The following is a 19,868-nucleotide window of genomic DNA, read 5'->3' on the forward strand; positions in this document are numbered from 1 at the left end:
GGGTATATATATTATACACAGTATTTTTTTTAAAAGTTCCAAAATGTCATAAGCTATACTCTCACCTCTTTCCATACAAGTCTGAGTAGAAGGAAAACCAACTTCCCAGAAGTTCTCTGGTGTGTTGGGTGGAATGTAGCGAAATCGGTGTCTTGAGCAGGAAGCCAACTTCTTTTCTCTTTCTTCTGCTGGAAAATCTGCATAATACTGATAATAAAACTGGTTAGGTTTTCCACTGAGGAATAATAAATGGAGTGTTATGCTTACTGATTAAAAATCAGAAGCTAAAAAAACTACTATTCAGCATGCTAAGGAAAATGATTTCTTACGAATAATATCAGTAAGTTATACCACCTACCAGTAAATTACTACCTATAAATTACTGATAATAATTAGTGGTCTGTGAAATGTTTGCTCCACAAAGAAAAGGGCTTGTATCACAGTGTAAGGCAACATACTGTCTCCTTCATCAACAGTATTATAATTAAAAAAAAAAAGCCAGCTGAACTTTACAGTGAGTGAGCTCAGTGGTATAGCTGATTTACATACATACAAACTATTAACTTTTCTCAGACCAGTAACAAAAAAGCCAAGGCCTGTGCTCTGAAAAGCACATTTCTCAACTGTTATTTGGATATAGCATGTGTTTTGAAGTGATTTTCCTTTCACTACAATTTTTTAAAATAAAAGTTTAGCTTTGAAGGTTGTAGGGTTCATGACTTTGCCTTTTTAAACTAGATCTATCAATTAGGATCAAAGGCATATTATTTTTTGCAACTGTGACCATAAAGAACCTAAACTTCGTGCAAAGAAAGATAAAACTTATATGTGAAAACTATACAAGTCTTCAAGCTCTAGATCCAAAGAAAACAAAGCAATGGTGTAAAGTTTGATAAAACACAGATGACTGGATCACATAATCCAGCTAATTCTGTTTCACACTTGAGGAACTGAAAATCAAAGTGATATTTTACCAAAGGTATCATCTATTGAAAGTGGCAGACTTAGGATCAGAATTTTTTTTTGAAGTGAGGGCTTTTAATATATTTTTCTTTCACACAGACAAAACAACAGTAGGTGAGGGTGGCTGTAACACAGCGAGCAGGTGGGAGAGTGCTAGAAGATGAAGTCAGAGAGGAAATGGGCTGTGAGTTTGTTGTCCTTGATAAGAGCTTTGTTTCATTTGTTAGAGAAAAGACGTTTAAGGATTCTGGGCAGAAGACTGATTGATTTAACTTTTATTCTAAGAAGATCATTTGGAAGAAGAGACTATTTATTGCTGTGTTGAACATACAATCAATACGATTTGCTGACAGATCCATTACTGAGATATGAGATGAAAGAAGATACCTAAAAGATCTCTTGGAGAAGGCAATGGCACCCCACTCCAGTACTCTTGCCTGGAAAATCCCATGGACGGAGGAGCCGAGTAGGCTACAGCCCACGGGGTCGCTAAGAGTCGGACACGATTGAGCGACTACACTTTCACTTTTCCCTTTCATGCACTGGAGAAGGAAATGGCAACCCACTCTAGTATTCTTGCCTGGAGAATCCCATGGACGGAGGAGCCTGGTGGGCTGCCGTCTATGGGGTCGCACAGAGTCGGACACGACTGAAGCGACTTAGCAGCAGCAGCAGCAGCAAAAGATCTCTGGTTTAAACAACTAGGAGAATGGACATATGAAGGCTCAGAGGTAAGGTCTGAGAACTGGAGGTAGAAAGTGTATGCTCGCTTTATGATGTGAAATTTGAGGTGACTATTACATAGCCACACATGTATTGCATGTTCACTGCATATTTCACATGGAATATGAAATAGGAAATATTTCAGAACTGTAAGCAGATAGACAGTATTTAGATGCATGTGACTGGCACTTTCACTCCTGGTCATGAAGGAATAACAGGGAACAAACAAAATTTAGGATAGATTTACCCTCTATCTTAAAAAACTAAAAAAAATGGAATAAAACGCATGAAACAATGTTTTCAGAGACTGGATAACGGCACAAAAAAATGATTTCTGAGAAGGAAAGTAAATTAAGAGTTTCCAGTGAAAGAGTTTTTTATAATTGGTAATTTTAGTTCCAGTTATAACTAAGAACTGGAGTTCAGTTAGTATAGATCATGTTCCTTAGTTAAGAAATCATGATATATTCAATTTGTATTACAAAAACTCATGATACATTGAGGCTTTGCTTGTTATCCTCAAACTGCTTTCCAAATTAGTGATCTCAATTTACACCCTCACCGTTAGTTTATGAGAGCATTTGTCTCACCAAATGCTTACCTGCACTGTAACCTATTCACACATAACTTTAATGTGCTTGTGTGTGTGTGTGAGAGTGCGTGCGCGCAAAGTCACTTCAGTCATGTGCGACTCTGTGTGACCCTACGGACTGCAGCCCGCCAGGCTCCTCTGTCCATGGGATTTTCTAGCTATCATTTTTAAAAAGAAAATTTAAGGGGGGAATAAATACATTGCTGGAAACAAGTATCCAACAGCTAAAGGACAGCAAGGGAAGAAACAAAAACAGCAAGTTTCAGAAAAACATAGAACCTACCTAGGACTCTTCAGTAAGAGGACAATCAGTACAATCTACTTCAAGATACACATCTAGTCCAAGACACCCAAAGTAAAAAAAAGGAAAATGCAGGTGGGTTCTAAGGATGGAGTAGAATCTGTTCATCATATTTTTAGAAAGGAAAATATTTAGGGGGAAAAAAAATAAGGGCTTATGGTTGTACTGGTTATTTAGAAGAAACAATTATGAGTATACCTCATTTCCTGAGAGTGCTGGTGTTTTAAGTAAAAAATATTACAGCAAAGTTTCTGACTGAAATATCGAAATTTTCCCCAAATAGTGTATGTATTAAAATAAAATATAAAATAACACAAGGGGAAAAAAATTAAAAGAAATACAAATAAATATAGAAAAAACAAATGGTATAAATGTCTTAAGCTGGAAGTAAGAACTAGTACTGAGGCTCCACATTCACTTAAAGAGAATCTAAGAGAAATGGAGGGCTTTCCTTTTCATCTATTTATATCTCTCAGGTCCCAGCCAGTCTGTATACTCTATGTACTTATTCTGTTATTCTTGGCTCAAACTTGTTTCTAGATACAAACATGGTTTATATCTATGATTTTTAAATCATGCATATGAAGTCATGCTGCTGCTGCTGCTGCTAACTTGCCTCAGTCGTGTTCGACTCTGTGCGACCCCATAGATGGCGGCCCACCAGGCTCCGCCGTCCCTGGGATTCTCCAAGAAGGAATACTGGAGTGGGTTGCCATTTCTTTCTCCAGTGCATGAAAGGGAAAAGTGAAAGTGAAGTCGCTCAGTCGTGTCCGACTCTTAGCGACCCCATGAACTGTAGCCTACCAGGCTCCTCTGTCCATGGGATTTTCTAGGCAAGAGTACTGGAGTGGGGTACCACTGCCTTCTCCATATGAAGTCATAACTTCAAAAAAAACCCCAAATGACAGTGTTTACACTTGTACTTACAATTTCACATTCCTTACATGTGTGTCCAAGCAATTTTCTTCTCTCTTCTTTTTTCCGAACCACCTCAATATGAGGAAAATTTTGTAATTCAGTCTCTCTGGGGAAAAAATAAATTAAATTGATCTGTTACTATAGAGACCTTTGGTTTACATTTTAAATTAGCAAACGTGACCATCCAGAGGAAAAATAATCCCCATTCATTTCATTTTATTTGAAATGCTTCCTCAGTATGTGAGAGACAAAAGCATTTCTTCATTCTCTCTTCACTAAAATATTAAATGCCTACTACATATCAGGTATTTTTACAGATACTTTTCTCTAACTGAAAAAGATAAATATTACTTCCTATTTTTGCCTCTGGCTGGCTGAAATTAGTTATTAGGTTGTGTGGTAAAATATAAAACAACCTAATTAAAAAGGAATGCTGTATTATCAAACTCAGTAACTGGTATTCAATAACATAACTGAGAGAGACAACTGCCTCTGTTAACTCAGTTTCTAGTACTATGAAACCATATATCAGGGCTAACCCACTTCTCCCCAAAGAACAGATTCATTTGTCTGCATGTAATTTGTTATTTTCTCTAACAATTTCTTTTGCTGCTTCTGTCCACCTTAAATTCTTCAAAATATTAGGCACAACTATCATTTGTGCTTGGGTGGCTCAGAGGGTAAACAATCTGCCTGCAGTGCAGGGGACCCAGGTTTGATCCCTGGGTCTGAAAGATCCCCCAGAGAAGGGAATAGCTACCCACTCCAGCATTATTGCCATGGAGAATTCCATGGACAGAAGAGCCTGGTGGGCTACAGTCCATGGGGTTGCAAAGAGTTGGTCTGAGTGACTAATACTTTCACTTTAAATGGATCAGATCCTACTGTGAACCACTGGAAACCTAGGAAGGGTCAAAGCTACTGAGGTATTACAGATTAATGAGGTATGCAGTACTTTGGTCAGAAAAAGCAATCAAGAATCTTTATTAATATACTTGTATCCTGCTTTAAGAAGCCCTATATAGAAAACTCCAAACTTATAAGTAAGCAAAGACTATGTGACATCACAATTTGTTTATAATAGAAATAACCCCAGTGAATTTAAACAGTCTGACTCAAAAAACTGATTTTTTAAAATGACTTGTGGGTATCACATCTACTCTTGAGGTATTTTGATAGTTGGCAGTGCTGTTCTTCAAAGGAAAGCTTTAAATGCTCTATTTCAAAACGTGTAAGGTTCTAGGTCCTTACTGTGCTTAAATCTAACAACTCTCAATTATGGATCAACAGTGAACTTAAAAAGGAAGACTAAGAAAGAAGAGATAAAACAATAGTGCTACGACCATATTTTCTTTCAAACAGTTTATGGACTCTTAAGTTTATACAGAATTTAGTCATGTCCTTTGCTCAGAATCTCATCTGTTTCTGTTCAAATTTTTTTTAAGATTTAAAAATTCTCCTAAAATAACTCTGAAGCACAAACCTAAGGTTTGCCACCTATTTAGTGAGTGAAAGTCACTTAGTTGTGTCCAACTCTTTGCGACCCCATGGACTATACAGTCCATGGAATTCTCCAGGCCAGAATTCTGGAGTGGGTAGACATTCCCTTCTCCAGGGGATCTTCCCAACCAGGAATCAAACCCAGGTCTCTCACATTGCAGGCAGATTCTTTACTAGCTGAGTCACCAGGGAAGCCCAAGTTACAGTATTCAACAAATTCCTGAAGTTCAAGTAAAGTTCACAATAAAACAGGATAAGAATAAAGTATGTTATAATAAAGCAGAAAAAATAACTGTCACCACCATCCAAAAAAGAGTGTGATGGTAAAAAAAAAACCTTCCTTATTTTAAAAATTTGTCATTTTTTATACCTCACTTCAGAAAAGGCAATGGCAACCCACTCCAGTACTCTTGCCTGACAAAGATAGCTCTGTTGTACTTACAATCATATTGCTGGTATTAACCAAGGCCAACATACCTTTCATCACCTTTAAAATATGGCTCCACAAATGCTTTCTGTTTGACTTTATCTTGTTTATCACCAGGAGCTGTAAACAAAACAAGCATACCACAAACTTAATGTAGAACTTACTGAAAAGTAATTTGCTTTTTTGGGGGGGAAAAAAGACATATGCCAAAACATCTATTTTTATTGGATTTCATACTCTAGGCCCTAGGCAATTAGTTTAAGTTCTCTATAATGAATTCTTTCCTTTCTTTTTCGTCTGCTGATTATCTCACCTCAGAATGACTGAAAAGATAAAAATCATAACCATAAAAGTATTTTAGACTTCAAAAGAGCTACTCAGATGCCTACTATCATTTGGCACCAAATGACAATAACAAGATAGGTTTTAATCTGTTCACTTATCAGTCCTGTTGATTTTTATAATGTGACTTTAAGGTAGTTGATAAATAGGAAATAAAAAGATTTTAAATTTTATTAGAAAACTGGTGAGAGAATAAGAATGAAAGCCCATGGACCTGAATTTCAAGTTGTCTAGACTCAAACAGCTAATTGCTATCATCTGTTCAAATTATGAAAATTTATCGCATTGTGCTAATGTAGAACAGGGGAGGCCAGGTCTGCCATCCTCATGGAATTTACACTGCAGTGAGGGAAACAGACATTAAGCAAGCAGACAGCTAAGGCTACCTGAATATCTCAGGTAATAGCTGATGATTAAAGAGCAGTCAGTCATGACAAGAGTACGAATGGTGAATATTCTAGGTAAAGTTCCTCAATGGCAAAAAGTTTGGTACATTATATGATGTAAAAGGAGGACAGTGTGATTAATTTAGCCAAAAAAAGGAAGTGTGGGAAAAGATGGGGGCAGGGTTAGGTGTTGGGTGGGCAGGTACCAGACCACAATGGGCCTTGGGAGCCAAGAGAAGGAGTCTGAATTTTAAGTGCACTGGGAAGCCACTGAAGACTTTAAAACCATCTACTTTATTGAGGCATAATTTACATCTACTGATTTTAAGTGCACTAAGATGAATTTTGACTAGTGTATATTCCAGTGTAACTGCTACCCAAATCAAGATAGTGAACATGTCCATGCAAGTTACCTATTCTGTTGTCTCTCACGCATAAGAACATTCTGTTATGTCTCTTCCTTCCCCTACAGTCACTCATTTAATTTCTATCACTGTAGCTTAGTTATGTTTTAGAACTTCATATCAATGAGATGATATACCATATATTCTTCTCCATCTTTTGCATTTGTCTAGCTCAACAAATTTTGGACACTAATCCATGTTGCTGAGTCTAGTAGTTACCTCCTTTTCGCTGTGAAGTAGTATGAACATGTTTTCATTTTTTGTGGGTATATGTTGAGCAGTGGAATTGCTAGGTCACAACACAAGTATATGCTTAACTTTACAAAAAACTGACTGACCTCAATAAAGCTGTTTAAAAAGCCCTCTGCTGAACTGGTTTCCAAAGTATAACCAATTTTCTACTCCATCAGCAATGTGAGAGTTCCAGCTGCTCTTCACCCTTCCTAGAGATACATGTTATCCACCTTTCCCACCATTTCTGTGGGTGTGAAGTATTGTCACCACCCCTGATGTTCAAGAGTGTTGACTAGCTTTTCATGTGCTTACTGGCCATGCAAATATCTTCTTTTCATTGAAGCATAACCCTCTGAACTATTTTTGGTAACTCTTCTATTAACCTTTAGAGAAATTATCTTTAAAAAAAACTGAAAAAAATTTATTCAATAAACATCAAATTTTAATTGTTAAGATACCTCATTAGGCCTCTGTTAATAAGATTGATAACTTACTTTAATAAACTCAGTGTAATGGAAAAAAACCATAATTTGAAAGAAAATTGCCTTACTGTTTGGTTTTTTTGTAGTAGTTGACAATTCCTTCTCTTCATCTGGTACCTGGGGGAAGCTCTCCACCAAACAGGACTCATATTCTTCATGTGTCGTCCTATCAAACATATCTTCCAAGCTATCATTCATCTTTCTTTCTCCATCTATGTGAAAGAGCATTGGCTTAGGCCACAAGTAAGCGTTTTGCTTTCTAGGTAGACTAATACATAGAAACTTGTAAGAACTGCTGCAAAATCATTTAGATGTGTATTAGGCAAGAATAAACCCCAAGTCTGGGTAATTACTGTACATTTACAAAGGTTTTTAATGTTATGCCTTCAACTGTCCTTTATTTATGTGAAGAGAATGCTGTTTTTTTGTTACTGTCATTATAAATGTTAAAACATCTTTTTCTATCAGCTCATGTATAATTCATAGTAAACCAAAAGGAACTACCAAAGGAATTGTGAGGAAGAGAAAATACAGCATAATAAATTGTGAAAAATATGAAGTTTAAATAAACTGTGTATAAATAACTGACATAAAAATCTCTATAGAGTTTTGTTTAGTTCTTTATTTTTCTAATGAAGCAGAAAAGTATTTTCTTGTATTATTATGAATACTTGGTAGTTCAGTGTTATAGAAATAATGAATTCAATTCCATATTTGATATGCAAATGCTAATTTCATCTTCAGAGTACTGACTGTTAGGTGGGCCAAAAAATTTGTTTGGGTTTTTCTGTAAGATGGTATGGAAAAACCCGAATGAACTTTTGGGCCAACCTAATACATTTCCACTGTATAATCACATTTTTAAAACACCAGTTTGCCAAAAATAGAAAGAAATTCAGTTGGCTAACAAATATGACAGAACTGGAACCTGCCAAGATTACTCTATATAATCACTACCACCTCCCCCAGTACAGATGCTCTAGCACCTCACCCTGTTTTATCTTTCTCCAGCACTTACCATCATCTAGCACACAATACTTGTTTCTCCCCTATTACAATGTAAATTCCATGAGAGGGAGGTACTTTTGTTTACTATTTGCTCCAGTTCCTGATATAGAATTGTGTTTCCATAATTATTGAATGATGAAACATTTGTTCATTTTTCATTCTGAGGATCAAATTTGTAAGTAAAAATAATTCCTGTGCACTAGGCATTCCCAAAGCATTCTGTAAATGCTGTCAGTAAATCATGTAAGTTAATGACTTCTTTTTGTTGCTGACTTCTGACTGTAAAATGCTTGAGGACAGCCTACATCCTTTTTTGATATATAAGGATATATATCTATCATAGCATGTACTAAGTCGAACACAGATACAAAAAATTTTTTTGAATTGAATATTAGCAGTACCATGTAATGGTATGTTTCATCTTTAAGTTTATATTTCATCAATTCTAAGTATGAAAAAGATCTGCCTTATGGGTAAAATGGGCAGACTGTTTTTTCCTAAGTATGGGCTCAACAATATCTCCTATCCCACCTGCTGTTCTTATAAATGTGATTGTGGCACTCCTCCTACTGAGCAACTACTGAGTCCAGATCATAAAAATGCTGTGCACTTCTACCTTGCTCTTTGGGGATGCTTATTCTGGGAACCTAGTCTCTGTGCGGTAAGGAAGCTCAAACTAGTCCACATGGAAAGACTATATGGAGAAACCCTGAGACTAAATGATGAGAGAGTCTCCCATCTGTCTAGTCCTAAGCTGTTCCAGCTCCAGCCACCATCTGTATGAGACCCTGAGATAGAACCACCCAGCCCAGCCCTTCCTGAACTCCTGAGGCACAGAAACTATGAAAGATAAAAAAAATTGTTATTGTTCTAATCCTCTGATTTACTGGAGTGACTTATTGTGCAGCAACAGTATTCATTATGCCTTATTTAGCCAAAATTATCTCCACTCATTAGTTTAAGTTCTAATTTCACCTCCATAAATTACTTGTTTCAAATATATTTAGGAAGCTATCATCTTCTTAGATTAACTATATAAATTAGAAGCCAAAGCTGCCATACTTTAGTTTTGCCCTTTTCTACAAAACTGAGGAAAACATCAGGAACTGGTACCAGGAACAAAATAACCTTAAAAGCAAAGTCATCTTCTTAAGAAGAAAGTTATGTAAGTATCATTCACTATAAAAAGACAATAAATCACTGTTAAGGTTTTCCTTTTAATAACTACTGTCCTTTTCACCGTAAGCAGCCAGTTATTTGATTGTATGGATAATTACTCGTTACTAAAGGACAAAGAATTAAGGAAAAGGCTGTTAAAATTTCCTCTCACTTACTCCATTTACTGCAGTGAGAGATAAGGTGTTTTATAAGAAGCAAGAACAAGACCTGGGACCCTGAGTGGGTAGACTGGAGAATACGCAGCAGAATACAGGAAATGCACACACAGTCTGAGTGTCCTCAGTTTCTAACAGAGGATCATTGGAAAATGCCTCTGCTTTTAGCCCTGCATCCTGATGTGGCAGGTCCTAACTCTTCAACACGTGAGGGTGATGAACGACAACTCTTCACAGTCTAGTTGATCTCGTGTCACATGCTCTATAGTCAGAAACACTGCTAAGGTGGTGCCAACCCAAATCCTTCCACTGTTCCCACCTCTTTCAGAAAATCAAGGCTTTAGATGAAGAATTATCAGTTTCTTACTACAAAGGGCTGTAGACCCCTAGTTTAGCCAAATCTCCTTTTCTACAGAAAAAGAAAATGGCAGAGTCACTCATCATATACACCATTAGTCTGAGTTTCATTTGCAAATCTGTACTAATACTTTTCAAAAGAGTTGGACAATACTTAGCAACTCAACAACAACAACTAATACTTCTCGGTAGAATCCCCCCTTTTTCTCCTTATCAAATTGCTTTGGAAAATAATATTTGTAAAACAGAACTCTCAAGATTCCCTTTACATCTTTTATAAAAAAATTATCTAAACCAGGGATCATGAAAACTTTTTCTTAAAGGGTCAGGCAGTAAATATTTTAGGCCTGTGGGGCCATAAGGTCTCTGCAGAAACTACTCAATTCTGCTGCCCTGTCACACGGCAGCCGTAGGCAATAAATTAAACAAGTGAGTGAGGCTGGGTTCCAGCAAAAGTTTGCTGACAAAACTGGCAGCTGGTTGGAGTTTGCTGACCCCTGGACACAACTTGCATTCTTTTGGAAATAAAAATTATTTTTACTAAAGTTTTTTTTTGCTGAAATATGGAAACTAAGCTTTACTAAAGAGAGGTCTACTATTAGTAGAACAGGGAAAAAAACTGGTTTATGGTGAAAAGGTCATTTATGCTCTTCAGTGCAATGGTTTGACTATAAACTTCCTTCCACTTTGTATTAAAATTAAAAAACAAAAACAAACAAAAAAACCAAATCTTACTTGGACTCTCTTCTCCCTTCTGCTCTTGCTTCTTCAGTTTTAAGAGCATGGTTTCACTAACCAATGTACAGTCCATGTCCACTGTCTCTCCTGCTAATCTTGACTGACTGCCATCCTGAATAAATGTTTAAAAATTCAAAATTTTAACCGTTATCCCTTTATGACCTTATAGTTACTTTTGGGGGGGGTGGTGGTAAAAATATACATAACATAAATGTTACCTTTTTAACCATTTTTTAAGTGTACACTTACACTTTAGTAGCATTAAGTAATATTTACTTTTACCCAAAGGAATATAGATATATTATATTTTACAGGCATTTAAACCTAATGTATTAGCTTTGATATACAAGCATTGTCTCTCAAGTCCAGGAAGAGGATTGCTGCCAAGGAAGAGAGAACTGTATATTACCAAAATCCCTGGAGCTTCCTTTCTTCTCTAATCTGCTTCACAGAAATGAACATCAATGTACACTGAAAAGTTCATAAGTCAAATTTGACTTCTTGATGGCTATGGATTACTGTAGCAACTGTTAAATATTTTATTAGTATGCTACCATGTGCAAGAGAACTTCTCAAATTATGTAGAACCTAAATACAAGCCAAAAAAGTAATTTCCACTATGAATTTTAACTAAAAAGAAAATACACAGCATTTAAAGAAATAGCCAACTAGGAAAAAAGAAATTTTTTTCTTGAAAGTATGTTAAGTTAATCAATGCATACAACAGATTATTTTGATAAAAAATAAAATTATTTAATATGTAATTAGCATTTGACATTATTTTAAAACTATATTTTTCAGCAAAGGTCTCTAAAAAGTCAGAAAGTATTGGAAAATAAATGTTATTATTTTGTAGTTTTCTGAATAAATATATGAAGGTTGTAAGAGGTGTGTGACTATCTCAAGGTCACAGAATGAATCAGGGGAGCAGCAGGGTGACTAACAATACACTAGAATAACCACATGGGCTCTGGTTCTACTTTCTAACTTACCTTTGTATCATCCACAGTAACATCCATTTTATACTGAGAAAGGTCTGCTCCTGGATCTATACTCCACTGGATATTTTCAAAGGATACATCTTAGATAAAGATAAAAAAATACACAATTAAAAACAGATTTTTAAAATTCTCATCACTTTGAAACATTATAGGACTCACAGAATGAGAAAAATATTTCCAAATCATGTGTCTAATAAAGGACTTGTACTGAGGACACATAAAGAACTCTCACAACTCAGTAATAAGACTCACTCCAACTGAGAATAAGCAAAGGAACTGAATAGACAATCCTTCAAAGAAAATGAAAATGGCCAGTAAGCACATGAAAAGAAGCTCAACATCATTAGCCATCAAAGAAAAGCAAACCAAAAGCACAGTTGAGACATATTAATAACTTCATACCCATAGGATGGCTAGAATCAAAAAGACGGACAATGAAGACAAGTGTTGGTGAGAGTATGGAGAAACAGGAACTCTCACATGCTGCTGGTGGGAATATAAACTGATGTAGCTCCTTTGGAAAAAGACAGATAGCTCTTCAAAAGGTTAAACATAGAGTTAGCATGCGTGTGCTGTGCGTAGTCGTTCAGTCCTGTCCGACTCTTTGAGACCCTGTGAACTGTAGTCCACCAGGCTCCTCTGTCCATGGGGATTCTCCAGGCAAGAATACTGGAGTGGGCTGCCACGCCCTCCTCCAGGGGATCTTCCTAATCCAGGGCTCGAACCCGGGTCTCCCACATTGCAAGCAGATTCTTTAACGTCTGAGCCACCAGGGAAGCCCCAGAGTTAGCATGTGGCCCACCAATTCTACTTCTAGGTATAACTCAAGAAAAACGAAACTTACATCCACACAAAACTGTATATCAATGTTCAAACCAGCATTACTTGTAACAGGGAAAAAACTGAAACAGTGAAAGCTGTCATGAAATATCATATATTGTACAATCCCATTTATACGAATACTTCAGAATATGCAAATCTATAGTGACAGAAAGTAGATTAAGTGGCTGCTTAGGACTGGGGAAGACGAGAGAGAAATGCAGGCTGACTGCTAGCAGGTACTGTTCTTTGTATGGTGATGAAAATGTTCTAAACTTAAGAGTACAGTGATGGTGACACAATTATGACTACATCAAAACCACCGAATTGTACACTTTAATGACTGATTTTTATTTCAATTAAAAAAAATTCAAGCTAAAACTGTAACACTGGAGGAGGTTTCAGTGTACGTTAATATACATGACAACTACATAAGGTACAGTTATAGAGCATAAAGTGGTACAGTGTTACCTCAAAGTAGATTGTGAAAGGTTAAGTAAATATGCCACAATCCCTAGAGCAACCACGGAAAAAATAAAAATAAAAACAAAAAGATTAAAAAAAAAATCAGGATTAAGAGTTAAAAAAATGTTTTCATATAGAGACTGAAACCCTCACTGGAAGAATTACTAAAGAATGAGCTTCAGGAAAAAAGGAAAATAAACGCAGATGAAGGAATAAGTTTCCAATAAGGAATAAATATTGCATATGAAGTACAGAAATATTTGGGGGCTAAAAAACCCAAAAAGATTTCAAACACAGCAAAATTATGAAAGGGCAATGTTTTCAAATAAGAAGTTTAAAAACCCATATACATTTGTATATACAAAGAGTTAAGATATATATATATATGTAAATAAATATATACATAAATATATATATATATAATAAATATTTAAAATAAATAAAATATATAAATATTTATATATATACATAAATATATACATAAATATATATATAAATATATATATATATGGTGAGGAACAAGGTTTGGATGATAAATTTCTACTTTTTATATTTTAAAAATCTGTACAGTTTAAATTTTTAAAGCTTTCTTTTTGTAAAGAAAACAAGAAACAACTACATAAAAGAACTAAATCTATAAAATCACCTATAAAAATAGGTATTAAAGATGTCGATTTATTTTTTCAAAAAGTAGAAGAGCAGGAAAATTTTAAGGTGAAACCAGTAAGAACTGTACTATAAACACAGAAACACACAGGGATAAACTATTTTTTCCAGAAACAATGAAATCTATCCAAAGAATGTAAATAATAAATTATAATACTCAATATAAATTCATTAAAAAGAGAGTGGAAATGCTATTTATAGTTTACATACCTTGGTTGTTTTGTAGAGATTTTGTTTTAGCAATTCTACATGGATTTAACTGAAGAACTGATGCAACTTCACATGCTCCACGGACTGATCTGGTTTTTATCTTTATAGGTTCATGAGAATCAGCACTCTAAAACAGAAAAAATTATTAGCATCTAGGAAAAATCACAAACCACGATTTTAATCAAAATCCTTGAATATTGAACACATACCTTTCTGTCATCAAAAAGATTCTCTGTCTCCAGACTTTCACGTGGACGAAGAGGGATTTTAAATACTGGGTTTTCTTCCTTTATTTGTAACAGTGTTTTATTATCTGGAGATTTACTCAAGGACTGGAAAAGGGACTCCTGTAAACAGGGCTCTTCTGGGGAGTCTTTGGTTAGCCCACAGCTCCTGCTCAAGGCCTTGCAGCTTGAGGAAGAGTCCCTTGGAACGGGCTTCAGAGCCTCATAGAGAGTCACTTGCCTAAATCTGATTTTAGAGTTCTCACTTCCTTGGCTTTTCTCTTGACGTTGGATAGCTGAAAATCGATCAGACAGATCCAGAGGTTTATCCGTCACATAGTCTCCATTCATGGAAGAATAACTATCCAGTGGAAAAGGAAAAGCATTTTCTTTATCAAAGGAGGCTTGGGGACAGATTACTTCATCTTCACTTTCTTCCTCAATTTTCTTCCTTTTGGTTCTGCTTCCTAGTGACTTCAGGGGTACCACATGTTTATCTTTCTCAGTATCTTTAATGTGATCAATACTATCCTGCTCACTTAGGGGTTCACTTGTATTTTTATTTATAAGCATCTGCTTATTAGAAGATGACTGATTAGGGATCTTGTTCACTTCAGTCCCAAGAAGATGATGTGTGATAAGGGCTCCGTCTTCAGATTTTGATCTAGGTTTCTCTGGTCCAGAAGCAGAAGTGTTGCTGAGGGGCACTGTTTTCAGATGGGTTTTTTTCCCAGTCTCTAAAAGAGAAGGGGACAAACTTGTATTCAAACCTAAACTACTTTTCACATTAGAGGTAGCTCCAAATACAGGAGAGGATACCCGAGTAGTCAATTCTTCTTGAAGAGGAGTCTTTGAATCTGAAAACCTAAAAAAATAAAGAGTGGTAAAACTTTTTTCCTATTAAAGAAACGGTAAAAATTAAAGATAAGCATAATGAGAAAGCTTTTGCTAATACAGAATTATTAACAGTAAGGTCTTATCCACATATTAGAAGCAGATCATTGACCAAAATTTAAGATACAATACAGATGCTGGCTCCTCTTTATTTGGCTGACAAAAAGCAGAGGGAAATGATACAGCAAGCCTATCTCCATAACCATGACATTCCTATCTATAAATAATTTTCCAAAGTAACTTAAGTAAATTCACTATATAAGAAAATATTTGAATAAATCCCAAATTCTTTTGTTGTTATGAAATCTTATCAAGAGTAACTCCAAGAAACAAAATTCTTATACTACAGAATAGAACATAACTCATGACCCAGCCTGCCTGTAGCAGAGGAGACAGCTAGGGTAGTAGAAAGATCATTAGGGTTAAGTTTGAAGAAGTGGGATGGCTAAGAGCTCTGACTCTCTTATTTAATAGTTGTGCATGCAGGCTAAGTCGCTTCAGTCATGTCTGACTCTTTGTGACCCTATGGACTGTAGCCCACCAGGCTCCACTGTCTATGGGATTCTCCAGGCAAGAATACTGAAGTGGGTTGCCATGCCCTTCTCCAGGGAAAATCTTCCTGACCTAGGGATTGAACCTGCATCTCTTACATCTCCTGCAATAGCAGGCAAGTTCTTACCACTAGCACCACCCGGGAAACCCACTTAATAGTTGTGTGGTCGTAAAAAGACATTTAACCTCTGTGGGGCTGCATTTTTGTTGACTGTAAAATATGGGGCTAATAAAACCTACTTTAATGACTTAGTATAATGACAATTAAATGTGATGTATGTATTTAATACTGCAAACTTTTAAAAAGCAAAATGCTATATAAATATAGCACTGTTAGTTAATGGATGTTCTAAAATTAGTAAAAGCAACAGTGTATCACAATCTTGAAAGCTCATCGGAGCTAATGACGGATTTCATACAACATCCAGTTTTGGAAAATACAAATCCAGGAGGGATGACTAGATCCTAAAAAGAGATGAGGCTGGGACCTCTGAAGCACTGCTTGATAGAAGTACAGAAAGAATCTAATAGTAACAATCCCGATCTCTACAGTAACGTAAAAAGCCCTCAACTGGTCATAAACTAGGGGAAATATATTTTTTAAATAAAAATTAATACAATCAGAATAACAAGCTGAGGGAGAGAAAACAGTTTAAATCTGTGGAACTCGCTACAATGGAATTTCACTGACAGTTTATACGTTTTTACCAAAGTGCCCCAAATTACCTTAAATTATCTTCACTATTTCTTCTACATTCCTCAAAAGCTTGTTTTTTGTGACCGCCTTCCAGACAGCGGTAGAGCTCATCACCAAGAGGGCTCCGAGGGCCTTGAGATTCCTTCAATAATAAAATATAAAGTACATAAATACAATGGAGGATTATTCTTAAAAAGGAATGAAATACTGATACATGTTGTGATGCAGATGAACTCGAAAACAGGCTAAGTGAAAGACGCCAGACCCAAAAGCCACATATAATTCCATTTAAATAAGTTATCCAGAATACGTAAATCTTTAAGGACAGAAAGCAGACTGATAGGTGCTAATTCTAAAAAACCAGATTAGTTAGATGAGAGGAAGGGAACAGAGATGATTATTTATACTTATAGGAGACGAATTTAAAAGGATCTTTAAAGAGCAGTGTTTCCCAAACTTTTGCATACACACAGATCAACTGAGGGTCCTATGAAAACATAAGTTCTCTTTCAGTAGGTCTGGGCTGGGTTTAAGATTTTCTATCTCTCATAAACTTCTAGGGATGAAGATGCTGTTGGCCTGTGGATCACACTTTGAGCAGCAAATCTTTAGAGATCAGTTCCCTCAATAGATCTGGCGTCTAAACTACTGAGATGCCAGGTTTATTGGTAGGAGGGGATTTAAAAAAGTTAAAACATGTTTAGAGTTCAAAGGGTAAAAACTAACCACCATCACCTGAAGTCAGTTTTAAAACTAGAAAGAACCCCATCCCACCCCCACCCCGCAAAAAAAAATTCAAATGTAGTCAAAAGTCAATTCAATTTTGGAAATTCAATAGCAAGAAAACTTTATAAGAGCCTATATACATTTACTGACTAAAGCAAAGGGATATGTTTTAAAGCTGTATCAAAATGAAGCTTCCTCGAGATTGATGAATTCAAGGCTTCCATTTTTTAGAGATTGGTTAAGAAAAATAGTAAATGTATCTGATGTAAGGAAGCACTAAATAATGAAAAGAAAATCATGGGGTCAATTTTTGACTCAATCCCTAAGGATGTGGTCTAATTGGATTGGCATTTGTAAGGACAAAGATGAATTAAAGTATCTGTAGTAGACCCAAGAATTTAGTCTGTTTTCCAAATCAAAGCCCAGTTTAAAGGATGGCAAAAAGAGCCAATAAATTCTGAACTCAATCTAAAGGTTTAAATCTTCTCTTTAAGTTGGAACAGGGTAGGGAGGAGAGGGGACAGGGAAGAGGTTTGGCTAAATCCTCTAAGCCATCTAAGTTTTTTTTCATTATTTAACTTTTTATTGGACTATAGCCGATTAACAATGCTGTGATAGTTTCAGGTGGACAGCAAAGGGACTTAGCCATATATATACACATGTATCCATTCTCCCCCAAACTCCCCTCCCATCTGGAGGTTGCCACATAACACTGAGCAGAGTTCCCTATTAAGCCATCTAAATTCTGACTCAACCCATAACCTATATCCCAAGAATTCTAAAGACTTGATAGAGTTTTCTGCAACTGCCCGGAGTGAATAATATAAATGGGCCTTTTCTAGTGACATCAATTTTGTTCTAGGCCTTTATCTAATAATCTTTGGATAAAATTTTTTTTCTCTTGCTTAATTCTCTAAAAACTGACCTCAAAGGACACTAATTAATTCATATTTATTACCAAACTAAACAATTACTTACAGATTCTTCTTGAACACAAAGTCCAAGTGTTTCAGCAACTACTGTAGCTAAATTATCAGGAGGATAACTGCTTTTTCCATGTGGTTCTAAGTTTAAGGAAAAAAAAACACAAACAATTATACAACTGTAGAAACTAGCCATATGAAAATGTACAAAAAAGCAAAGAAAAAGCTCAAAGGACGACTTTACAAAATGGCACTGAACAATTTTAAAAATTCTGTTTTATAAAGCCCAAAACATCTACTATAAATTGCAATACGTTGCAGGCTTATTGCCACTGAAAAAATTATCATTAAAAATATATAATTAAATGGATTTCTTGTGCTATATTAAAATTCCATGAAGGAAGTAATTGGAGGGGAACAAAAGTCTAAAAGGGCCAGATGGGAGTGACAATACAATACAGTTGAGAATCACTCGTTTCCATGATGGAAAGCCTTGGGTCTAAGTATTGGAGCTACTTCTCCTCCCATCATCATTCACTTGCTTGGCAATCTCACCTAGTCTCATGGCTTCAGATCTCCCCTACATGCTAACAACCACCTCTATCCTAGACTCATCTATATTCACATTCATCTACCCCTCAAAATCTTTACCTGAATGTCTACTCAGTATCTGAAACAATATATTTTCAAAAACAAACTCCTGATTTCTAACCACCCCTACCCTCAGCTCCATCCTGCAAACCTCCAGCTACCAGTCTCTTTCCTCTTAGAGTTGCCCAAAACAATCTCCTGTTCACTCACTCTGCTCTGCCCACAAAGGGCTCCTTAATGTTCTTCAAACAAACCAAAGAGCACCCTCACCTCAAGGCCTCTGTGCTCACTGATGTCTCCACCTGGGATGCCATTTGCCCTGAAATCCATATGACTCACCTGCTTCCCTCAGTCTCTGCTCAAATGTTACTTTTTTAAGGTGAGACTTTCTAAAATCTCTTCTTACCCTGCTTTATTTTTGAGCTCCTGCTTCATCTAACATATATTTACTTTCTTTCTCCCCCAACGAGATTGTAAGCTCTAAGAGGTTAAACATTTTATTTTGTTTAGTGCCCGGTATACCGTAGGCACTCAAGTATTTGTTGAATGAATGAGTAAACCACAGTAAAGCCTTATTTACTTAAAATCACTAACAATTTGTATTAAAATGGATAAGGCTCCTCAGTCCATTGAATTTTCCAGGCAAGAATACTGGAGTGGGTTGCCATTCCCTTCTCCAGATCTTTCTGACCCAGGGATCGAACCTGGGTCTCCTGCACTGCTGGCAGATTCTTTACCATCTAAGCCACCAGGGAAGTCCACGGATATTAATATGAACTAATAACAGGATACATTACTTTCCAATATGAAAAAGACCATTAAACAAGTAATACAAACAAAATTTTATGCAATATATTTTAAAATATTGTCTAAATTCACATGGTTGGCCACTCTTGCCCACCAATTTATAATCTTAGTATCTTGCTTACTAGCCACTGGAGCTTGACTCTGATCACAAGTGTCAGCCACTAGAATTTCACTTTCCTTAGGTTTATGTTGTTGATGAGCTGAAGACTTTGGTACTTTTCTCAATTCTAAGGGAAAAAAACAGAGATTACAAATAAACAAACAATCATGATAAAATTAATATGCCAATATAAATCTATCTTAAAATGCACTGGAAGTCTATTTTATTGACATAACTTTAACAGTCTAATAAAGAGATTATTCCTTTAGTTTCACTAAGAAAAAAAGTTGGAAGTTAAGACAGTGGGGGAGAAGAGGACTGGAACAGATAAATTTCTTCTGACCTACGCCTTCTAGAGTTGTAATATTTTAAGGTGACCTTTCCTTGTGTAATGCTGGAAATCAGTTGGTTCATCTGCAATGAATACTACATCATATCGCTTTTCAGTCTTTATTTCAGAGTTTTCATTTTCTGGAAGGAAATC

The 19,868-nt window shown here is 35.9% G+C and overlaps 1 protein-coding gene and 1 long non-coding RNA gene across 12 annotated transcripts in view; one reads left to right on the plus strand and one right to left on the minus strand.

Moving 5' to 3' along the window:
* The window catches only part of LOC145534874 (uncharacterized), a 51,220-nt gene extending 49,251 nt beyond the window's left edge, over positions 1-1,969 (plus strand). The window contains exon 6 of the long non-coding RNA XR_014075028.1: positions 1,639-1,969. This is a non-coding gene — a long non-coding RNA (uncharacterized LOC145534874). The remainder of the gene's footprint in view (positions 1-1,638) is intronic.
* Positions 1-19,868, minus strand: part of RBBP8 (RB binding protein 8, endonuclease) — a 57,904-nt gene that overhangs the window by 1,647 nt on the left and 36,389 nt on the right. For 9 of the 11 annotated variants that reach the window (XM_081563167.1, XM_081563176.1, XM_081563168.1 and 6 more), the window contains 11 exons: positions 19,407-19,511; positions 17,942-18,027; positions 16,267-16,379; positions 14,080-14,959; positions 13,871-13,997; positions 11,702-11,790; positions 10,707-10,821; positions 7,341-7,484; positions 5,475-5,544; positions 3,507-3,603; positions 66-207 (listed from right to left, as the gene is read on the minus strand). In XM_081563167.1, coding sequence (XP_081419293.1) covers positions 66-207; positions 3,507-3,603; positions 5,475-5,544; positions 7,341-7,484; positions 10,707-10,821; positions 11,702-11,790; positions 13,871-13,997; positions 14,080-14,959; positions 16,267-16,379; positions 17,942-18,027; positions 19,407-19,511 — 1,968 coding nt within the window. The remainder of the gene's footprint in view (positions 1-65; positions 208-3,506; positions 3,604-5,474; positions 5,545-7,340; positions 7,485-10,706; positions 10,822-11,701; positions 11,791-13,870; positions 13,998-14,079; positions 14,960-16,266; positions 16,380-17,941; positions 18,028-19,406; positions 19,512-19,868) is intronic. The other 2 variants (XM_081563174.1, XM_081563175.1) reach the window with 1 other exon arrangement.

The sequence above is a fragment of the Giraffa tippelskirchi genome, chromosome 14, assembly GCF_054371585.1.
Source record: "Giraffa tippelskirchi isolate mGirTip1 chromosome 14, T2T-mGirTip1v1.2.pri, whole genome shotgun sequence".
Lineage (NCBI taxonomy): Eukaryota > Metazoa > Chordata > Mammalia > Artiodactyla > Giraffidae > Giraffa > Giraffa tippelskirchi.